This window comes from Sinocyclocheilus rhinocerous, unplaced genomic scaffold (genome assembly GCF_001515625.1).
Source record: "Sinocyclocheilus rhinocerous isolate Xijiao unplaced genomic scaffold, SAMN03320098_v1.1 scaffold262, whole genome shotgun sequence".
In the NCBI taxonomy this organism is placed as follows: Eukaryota; Metazoa; Chordata; class Actinopteri; order Cypriniformes; family Cyprinidae; genus Sinocyclocheilus; species Sinocyclocheilus rhinocerous.
The window spans coordinates 1,115,074-1,125,362 of NW_015641038.1; the positions used below are offsets into that span (position 1 = coordinate 1,115,074).

The following is a 10,289-nucleotide window of genomic DNA, read 5'->3' on the forward strand; positions in this document are numbered from 1 at the left end:
TACTTGACTGGGCAACCCCCCCCCCCCCTTTTCTTTCTTTAACAAGAGTGTATTTTGATATAATGTTACATTATACTATAACATAATAAAATAATTAGGGAAGACCATTAAAATGCACATAAACATGCTACAGAAGTGGATATTCAAGCCTCTACATCAATAATATAAAAAAAGTCAGACCACTAACCAAATCCAAGCACTAAAAATAAGCTATTCCTTAACTTTTCTCAGATTAGTGATTTAAATGTAATATGCAAGTCAGTACATTGCCTACAGGTGTGCCTACTGTTAAACACATGTCGTCACTGTGAATATGGATATTGTAGCAGTATGTTTAATTGTAACGCTCGTACTGCAGGAGGCGTTCAATGGTTCAAAGAAGGCCATGGTTCAAAGAAGGCCTGTCTTCTACGCATGAGGTGTTCTAAATATGACACATGATGAGTCTGGCTGTTAGCATGGACAGAGGAAAGGCTATACTGAAACAGTATCGAGCTCAGATAGAGGACAGCATTGGCGCCAACTTCCACAGTATGTAATATGTCTAGCAGAATGTAACCACCAGGACTAAAAATATTTCAGTGACATCCATCTCATAGCATGATATCTCAATGTGAAATAAACAACGTTGACTTCACTTCTCAGGTTTCATCTCTAAAAAAGTTCCATCAGTATACCTCAGTATATCTCTCAGGTTTCATCTCTAAAAAAGTTTCATCAGTATACCTCACGTTAGTGGCGTGATGGCAGAGAACACATGTGAAACCCCGCAAATATGGTTACAGTCTATATAGAATATGCCGCTTTGTTACTTCCCAAATTAGTTCATGGAAACGTTCAATATAATTTATGATGGTTCTTCATGCTTTTATATTGTATATTTTGTGGGTGGAACGTGTCTGAGTGAATTTTTCTCTACTTGTAATTGGCCCACCATTACTACCTGTGTCGGAAAAAAGAAAAACATAAAACATATATTCTTGGAAAACACTTATGCTCTTTCCACGCAATGCTATTTTCAAATCATGTTAATCCCCGGGAAACCAGTATTGTAAATGCTGGCAATCAAATCCAGTTTCTTTTTGTTGACAGCTTATTTATGTTATTTTTGTAAGTACATTTCAGAGAAAGGAAAAGAAAACACATAAAAAAGGGAAAAAAATAAAAATAAACATACATAATACATTTTTACAACCTTTTCCATTCATTTAAACATGAAAAGTATATAGGTTATGTGGTAACATTTTTGTATCTGAAAAATATTTTCTTAAATTGATAAATTATCCAAAATTTTCCAAAATAAATAATCACTCTCTATGGCTGAGAAAGCTTTCCCAACTGTTCATGTATTTCTTAGCAACTGAAAGTTCATTATTGTACACATTTACCTTCAATCTATATTTAGTAATCTTCTGCAGTAGATTCATATGTTTGATTCACATTTTAAACAGTTAGCACAATATTAGTAATAAATTGGTGTAACAGAATTTCATTTGTTTTATTTTTATAGATAGAAAATAAAATCCAATACAAACAGTAATGCTCTAGGCAGTCATTTGGAGACACTACTGCCAAGTTTATTTAGTATTTTCTTTAATGTGTGTGTGTGTGTGTGTGTGTTTGACAACAAGTGGTTGGTTCATCTTGAAGTTGTTATTGTGGACAAGACTAGTAATTATGGACCTCTCTGGTATAAGTGAAGCACCTGGACCCCAAAACCATGTTAACATTTTAAATATGATGCACTCTGTGTTATTATACACACACACACATATAGTACATAACATACATTCACTTGCAATTATACAAAAAATAAAACAATTATATTCCTCGTTTTTTTTTTTTATCATGACAGTAATGTATGACACATGCATTCTACGAGGGCAGACTTTAAAATCAAGATTTTTAGGTTAAAATTTATATGAATGTATAATGGAAAGTTTATGTTTTATGGGATGTGACTAGTTGTTCAATGTTTTTTTTTTCTTAACCATTTTTTGCCTTTGTAATATAATGCTAAATTATCCAGTGGTGTACAAATATTCCATGTATTCTCTCAAAATAAGGTCATAAATGCTGTCTACATGATAATTATACAGAAGTGTAATCAAAATGCTGTTTGCAGTAGTTTTAGATGAAGTATAGTATGTCACACCACATGTCAACTTCCCAAAAGTGTTTCATGTCAGCTACCCTCATACTAGTTGACAAAAAACATATACTGCTGTCTTCTGCTAATTATTCCACAAATTACCACCTGTCAGTAAATGTTCACAGAATGACAGATTGTTTCATTTCACTTATTTGGTTTCAGTTCTACATTGCTGAGCACTGAGAAAGTTTTGAATAAACAAATATGTCCCTAAAATCAAATTGTGAAATTTATTAATATATTTATTAATATGCTCTCCCGCAACAAGATCTGTTAAAAAAAAAAAAACATTTTGTTTTCTGTTTATTATATGTAGGTCTATATACAGTATGTGTATATATAACTACAGCATGTCAACCCAATTCGCTCTCAAAATTTGGTTGTGACTTCTAATGCCCAACAGTTATACAATGCGGTTGTCACTCTCTTTCATAACCAAACTGTGCCATATTCTGCTGAAGAGCAAAGTTTTATTCTACCTTTAAATGTTGATAAGCTTATTTATTTTAATATCATAACTATGCATGCTTATATGATTAGCTTTTATTGGTGTGTTTGTAGATATGGATAGATAGATAGATAGATAGATAGATAGATAGATTTTTTAAACTACCATTTTTTAAAGTAGTGTTTCAGTTACTGATTATTAATTTATTATATTATCACAAAAACGGTGGTGGCCGCAAGAAGACAGATGAGTTGCATGAGACAAACCTCAGCAGCCCAGTTCTGAAAATTCTATTAATATTATAAATTTTCGCTTAAAAATGATTAAATAATTTTACAGTGCATTTAGGATTGTTTTTCTCTGCTCTCCGCCTATCAGAACAGAAGTGCGAACCACCGGTTGAGATCCGATTCTGGTCTAGATGACTTATCTAAATGTTTCTTCAGCAGTCTATGGCGAAGTTGCAGAGTGGTGCCGGTGGAACACCGGAGCTTGTTTTAGTGGTCACTGCCCCTTTAAGAGAACGCGCTCTAGGGTGGCGCTTTCCTCCGCAAGGGCTTCTTGATATTAATAGTGTTGGTGTCTTGAAACTGACGTAATGCTTGGAGTCTGAGGTCCTGACAAGCGATAACATTTCTGATAAAGAACTGAGATCACTGCAAAAACCAACCTCCTTTTTTCCATCCCAGACTCAGGCGTTTTTACTATTAAACACAGTCTCCCAAGATTTCACGTGTACGGGAGCAATTCGCAATCTTACATCCCCATAAAAACCAAAAAATTCCCCGAGAGCAACAAACAAACAACACAAAAAATGATTAAATAATTTTACAGTGCATTTAGGATTGTTTTTCTCTGCTCTCCGCCTATCAGAACAGAAGTGCGAACCACCGGTTGAGATCCGATTCTGGTCTAGATGACTTATCTAAATGTTTCTTCAGCAGTCTATGGCGAAGTTGCAGAGTGGTGCCGGTGGAACACCGGAGCTTGTTTTAGTGGTCACTGCCCCTTTAAGAGAACGCGCTCTAGGGTGGCGCTTTCCTCCGCAAGGGCTTCTTGATATTAATAGTGTTGGTGTCTTGAAACTGACGTAATGCTTGGAGTCTGAGGTCCTGACAAGCGATAACATTTCTGATAAAGAACTGAGATCACTGCAAAAACCAACCTCCTTTTTTCCATCCCAGACTCAGGCGTTTTTACTATTAAACACAGTCTCCCAAGATTTCACGTGTACGGGAGCAATTCGCAATCTTACATCCCCATAAAAACCAAAAAATTCCCGAGATCAACAAACAAACAACACAAAGACGCTTCATGGCTCACGCCAAAGCTCCACCATCTTTCAGACTGCAAAGACTATTGCAATTTAATCAACAGGTAAGGAGAAAGCGAATCAATGAGCATTGCGATCACGGCAGAAGAACGATGTGGATTTTAGCTGTAGTTCCTGATGGCTTTTAGGGGGAGAATGTTATGTAATGTTGAGAAGGGCGAAGGGATTTGGTGATGAATCAGTTGATTGCTACTTTGCAATGAAAATAAGAGCACGGCTCTTCGGATTTCGGCGTGCCATTTGGGTTTTGAGGCTAAATTGCAAATTGAAATTGGCGACTTGTTAGCTCCCAGTAGTTGAGATTAAACACACGAAGAGGTTTTTGGATTACTTTTTCCTTCCCATTTCTTTTCAGCTATTTCAATCTGTGTTGCAATGGGTTTTGCGCAAGATAATATCCAGAATGTAGTAATATCGTTTTTTTCTTTTCTTGTACATTTAAGTTAAGCCGCGAGGCGCTTTTTATTTGCATTGTTTATGTGTAAACCGGTTGCACTGCGAGCTAAAGTAGCTAAACGGCGCATAACTAAAGTTGTAGAAAGTTTCATTAGTGTGTAGGCTACTGTTTTTTGCGTAAATGATGCTTCAAGCTGAATGGCGCTTTCCACACAAACTTCGAAAACTTTCCGTGGCTGATGTACGATAAGAAAACGCGTAGGCATGGCAACGCACTGAACGTTACACTTCATTTTCCACATACAAAGAGGCGCAGGTTGTTTACATGACAGTCCATGGATCTTTACGGGGGTTTTTATCGCTATTTTGCGTTTTTATTCGAAGGCAGGTAGCGAAAAGATGTCTTTCTGTTTCACTGCGTTCTTCGAGGCGATGGAGACGTGCAGCAAGTTTCTGAGGAAAAGTTTATGAATAGCGGTAACGTTAACGAGCTCCTGACTTTATACGAGTCCTATTTTCTCATTTGGAAGTGTGTTTTTGTTCATATATAACTAATGGTAACACTTTTTATTTGTTTCGGCAACTGTGTTGACAACTTTCGCACTTAGGTGTGTTTGGGGGGGCTGTAGTTCACAAAGTTTCTTGTGGCGTGACTAAAGTGGCGTGATGGAGCTTATCACTTTCCAAAACTTTTTGACAGAAGTTCATGGAATTTAAATAACCCTGTTTTATTCCTCAAAAATGAAGGCATATTTATTGAAATTTTACTTTTTTCCCCTTGGCATGTACAGTAGTCGTTTTCCCCTTAACTTATCTTGTTGATGTTATTCATCAATATAAACTTTTGTACAGACGACAGGAACACACTTCCAGTGTTCTAGTTATTTCCAACAAGTTTTAACAAGATATTTGTGTGTGGTATATGTGAGTGTTTTCATATCCTATACAGTTTGTAACATTGTTTAGATTTTGGGTTGTTGCAACGTTCCTCAGTTCTGCAACTGTGGTATTGTTTCCAGTTAATTTGGTTTTACAGTCACTTTCACATTAGAATATCATTAGTTAGTGGGTGGAAACAAGTATTCATCTTAAAACTGATAAAATCACCCACACTTCACTTAAATGTGCTGTACTGAAGTGTAACCTGTATATGATTGTTATGATACAAAATCCCATGTTGGTTCCAGTAGATGAGTTGCGCTGTTTCCTGTAAACTGTGATAGTTGCCACACTCCGGCAGTCTGGAAATGATATGCTCTCTTTTTCTTTCTGAAATGGTTTGTCGGTAAAGGTTTCTTAATGACGAAGCCTGTGCAGGCAAATGCATCTTATCATTTAGAGAAATGTAGAGAAACTCACAACTGTAAACATAGTTTCAGAAACAGTCAATAGAGAATCTCAGCTCTGTCATCATCAGCCTACTGCAGTTGCACTCACTTTATCTTAACCCTTTTTGCAGTTACATGACTATTTTTATTCTTTGAAGATTAAAAAAAATGTCTCCCCACTTTATTTTCGTGCATGAAATAGTTCATTGTCATTTTACATGTATAACAACCTAGAGATCAGAAGAAAAATCTCCGTCTGCTTGGAATATTACTTAATTCCTTGTTCATCGTAAACACTCAAATATGTGAATTCGTTCTTGCTATCCATTCAGCAGTTTACTAGATTCAGTTCTCAGTCTACACCGAAGAATAAGATCCACATGAGTTGTCTGATAAGGGGCGTTTGAAGTGATTGAAATGCTTGAGGTGTATTTGAAATGTAAATGACTCCACATCTGTGAGCTCTTTGGATAGAGGCAATATATCAGCGCTGTATAGTCAGGAACTTTACGGCTGACAAATGAATTTGGGCCTTGGTGGAGGGAGAAAGCAGCAGTGGGGGTCTTCCATTTGTTCTTCGTGGCTTCTGAGTTTGCACAACTTCTTTTTGGGCTAACTTCTTGCTGCACTGTGATTTGCCACTTGTGTCCCTGCGGCAGATTCGTGTGGCGCTGGTGCTGTTGAATAAGAAGCCTGTAGAGAAAATAAATTGTAGGGGACTTTTTTTAATGACAGAGATATAGAATGGATCTCGCTAACATATTCAATCCAGGTGTTTGCTTGCAAAGAACATATTGTAACTAGCTGATGACTTCAAAGTATTGTAATTTTTACTTTTATAGGTTGTTAGAAAATGACCAGATGATTATTTTTGTATATATTTTTATTCATTTGTTGGTTCAAAGTGAATATACACATATAAAAACAAAACAAAAAAAGCTATAACAATATAAAAATAAAGAAATACATGTTGCAAAGAATATAGCACTTAAAATTCAGATTTTTTTGGCTAGATTGAATAAGATTTTTTGTGTGATTAAAACTTGTTAAAATTATAATCTTTTTTAAATGTTTTATGGAGCGGCATAGTATTTTTTCCACTCTCTATATACGGCGACAGGCAAGACTGCAAACTACCATCACTGCTTGTGTTTTGAAATGACGCATCAACGACTTTATAGAAATTCCTTTGCTTTGTTTCTTGTGGTTAGAATTCTCCAAACATGGGAGACAGGAAACTTTAGAATTTTCTTTTGTATCCGCCTGATGAAATGCCAAGGCTTACACAGAGACAGCTCCTAATAATTGGTACCCTTAAAAGCTTTTTTAACATATTTGATTTAGCTTGCATATGAATAGATAGTCTTTTTTCCTTTGGATTTTCAAGAATAAAAGAGCCACAGTTCACAGAGGTCGTCCCTTGTCTCATCATATGCTTTTCATCCTGTTTTTACCAGTGTTTTGAAGTCACTAAATGGCTCTGGATGTGTGGTATTTAGACTTGTTATGGTGAGTTATAGCAGATATGTTGTAAAGACTTGCCTTCTTCATGAATTTTCTCACTAAACTTTCATGCAATATGAATGGATTTGAAGAGAAATAACGAGAAATTTGCATTTTTGTGTGAGTGAACTCACTTTGGGGTGGTATATGATTCTAACATTGAGAAGGTTTTTGTCATCCAAATTAAGTGCTTTAAATTTAAGTGTTTCTTTTGTTTGAAGAAATCTTGTTCTCTTCCCTTTTTTTTTTTCTCACACCCTGTGTGGGAATTAAACAAAAGGACCTTTGACCTGTGGTGTCATAGCAACCTCCTTTATCCAGTGAAAAACTATAGGTTTAGCTTCTACATATATTTATTAATATTATATTTTGATGGCTAATTTCTACATGTCACAAATGGAGCTCCAGATAAGAGACGGTTTGGGTCTCTGACTCTGTCAGAGCTGTTTGACATCACTTGTTAGGCTAATTACGGTGCATGTAATATTTTAGTGGTTAGTGTACATCTGGTAAAGTTTGCTGACTGAAAACTCTTGTATTCCCAGTAGAGTGGTAGGTTGCACTGCAAACGAAGAAAAAGAAATCGAAGTTCCCCTAAATCTTCAATCTTACTCATTGACAAAAACTTACTTTTTTTCGGAAGAATTAAAAATAACTGACATTGTATTGAATATGCAAGTTAAAGTGATGTGTGATGGTAAACCTTTTATCAGTCGGATGTGTTGACATTTTGCCTGCATGTGGTTTTTCAAAGCTAGAGGTTCCGGTTAGGTTTGCTTTTCATATCAGCTGACTTTCCTGAACTTCTATACTAAAATTAGAGTATCAATAACTATTTATTTGGTTAAAAACACTCGTCTTGTTAGCCTAGCTTTATCCCGCAAGTCTCCGTGCTCAGCTTCATATCAGAAACTTTCTGAAAGTGTTCAGTTTAGATCTTCCAGCAGTGCCCACTTCCTCTCCTCCCCATTCCGACGTGCTGAGTTTAGTGTGTCCACCGATCCTCCTGTCCGACGGCCCCTCTGGAACGTTGATGAGTCAGTTTAGCCTTCTTTTTCTTTCTCTCTTTTCCTTTCTATCACAGTGTGTGTTCTTTTGCCTCGCAAACAGGGTTTCGCTTTGCTTTTTTTGTCTTTTTTTCCCTCTCCATCTCACGGTGGCTGAATGTTCTCCATCTGTGTGGTCTGGAGGCTGGTGCGGTTGACTATTGCTAACCTGACACAGGTTGGACAGAATGAGTCAAAGAAAAGGTTTGGGGGGGGAGGGGTTACGATGGTGGGGGGGGTGTTCCTTGAGAATGTTTATTTTCCTGTTTCCAATTTGGTCGGCCAGAGGGCCCATACTGTCAGAGCTCCCATTCATGAAACCTGCTGTCAGACTGCCTGAGTACATGACACAGGATTTCTCTTTGCTCTCTATGCGTGTATTGCAGTGTCCATGTTGAGCTTCTTCCAAGATTCTGAGTCTTTTGGTAGATCGTGCTTTTTTTATTGTTCGCTTTTTTTTTTTTTTTTAATTCCTAAACGTTTATTCAGTGAGTGTTAATGTGTGGTTTTAATATTTTTATTTCTTAAAAATGATTCAAAAAGTGCTGTTTACACAGAGCACTTCCTTATTGCTAAACGTGCGTTTTTGTTTCGTTACAGTGATCGAGAAGAAGGGCATGGCGTGGTCACCCCTCGCACCCAGGATCATCTGCACCTGTGAGGTCTTCTGAGAAAAGGAAGTACAGGACGGCGCATTTTACAAGCAACGCACGTAGAGCGAGTAAACTTTGTGAACACTGTGGGAAAAAATGGAATGATTCCCAGGCCAGAATGGATGTGGAATAAAGGATACCTCAGTGGGCTCCTCAGGGAAGGGTCTTTGGATACTCTGACAGCTTTGATATCTGCCTACCTGTTGGATTTGAGTGTGATAATGCTATAACCCAATGCTTAACAGAGGTATGTATATGTGCGATTGTGTGTTGCAAAAGCGCAGGGATTTCTGGCAGCGTGTGGCATTGTGGTTTTCGATGCAATTCGTGTTGCAAGTCTTCTAAACTAATACATAGGATCAACAGGGAAGGACGTGATTCTTGTCTTCAGGATTTTGATGGTGTTGTGTTTGAGGGTGATGTAGCTTTAAAACTTTATTTATGGTAACTTTTAACCCAGTCTTCCTGTAGTTCAGGGCAGTAATCTAGACCGCTAGATGGCTCAAGCTGTTAAAGTGCTTTGATCTTCAGTAAGGCCATCATCCCCTGCTTTGGCATTTATTATGTGGAACAGTAGAATTTACTGACTTTCTTTTCCCTGACTTTTTTTGACTATCTGTGGGTTTTCTCCAGGGTAATAAGATAGGCCACACAAGCAGTATTTTTTTAGTCTGTGGGGGTTTTCTTTGAGCTGTACATTTGTGGACCAGGTGATACTGTGGTCTGGTAATCTTCTCTGCCACTGTGTTTGTGAAATGCTGGACTCGACAGACTTCCTCTCAGGAGATATTTCTGCATCGCTCATAAAAATATGCAAAGTAGCACATAGATAAAAAGAAGTCTGTTTTTGTGTGGTTGATTGTCATCCAATAGTTCTGGTCAAACATCGATAGTTTTTTTGAGATGTTTGACATGTTTTTGCATTTGTTAGTTTTTGTGTTTTAAAGTTGTTATGATGCTCAGTTATTTAGATGCGTCATAAATCGTTATAATTGTATTAAGTGTTATTAGGAAATAGGACTGTGCGATTAATCGAAATCATCATAAAATCGCGATTTGAGCTTGCGCGATTTCTAAATCGCTTTATAGCACGATTTTCCGCACCCCCGACCTCCCCGCAGTATGCTATCCGAACCAATCAGAATGCAGCGTGCCTAAATGGAGCATGAGAACAGAACAGACTGGGCGGGCATACAAACGTAACGCCAGGTTCACACACTCCGTCTGTGGTGCGTATTTTTTCCGCGCCCATGTTAACGGATCAGCCTTCACACTACACGCGATTGCGGTCAGGCAGTGCGCTCCAGGAGCGGTGCGTCTGCAGCAGTCATGCTGCGATCGTTTCCGCACGGAATCTATTTCTGCTGTGCTATACGCGCTGAATTAAAGTGACAGCGTATTATTCGCTGTAAAAATTAACATGGATTGAT

The 10,289-nt window shown here is 37.5% G+C and overlaps 1 protein-coding gene across 1 annotated transcript in view; it reads left to right on the forward strand.

Annotated features, from left to right (window-relative positions):
* Window positions 1–3,684: 3,684 nt before the first annotated feature.
* LOC107754280 (zinc finger transcription factor Trps1-like) overlaps window positions 3,685–10,289 on the forward strand; it is a 146,672-nt gene continuing 140,067 nt past the window's right edge. The window contains exons 1-2 of the mRNA XM_016570673.1: window positions 3,685–3,977; window positions 8,807–9,106. Coding sequence (XP_016426159.1) covers window positions 9,094–9,106 — 13 coding nt within the window. The 5' untranslated portion in view covers window positions 3,685–3,977; window positions 8,807–9,093. The remainder of the gene's footprint in view (window positions 3,978–8,806; window positions 9,107–10,289) is intronic.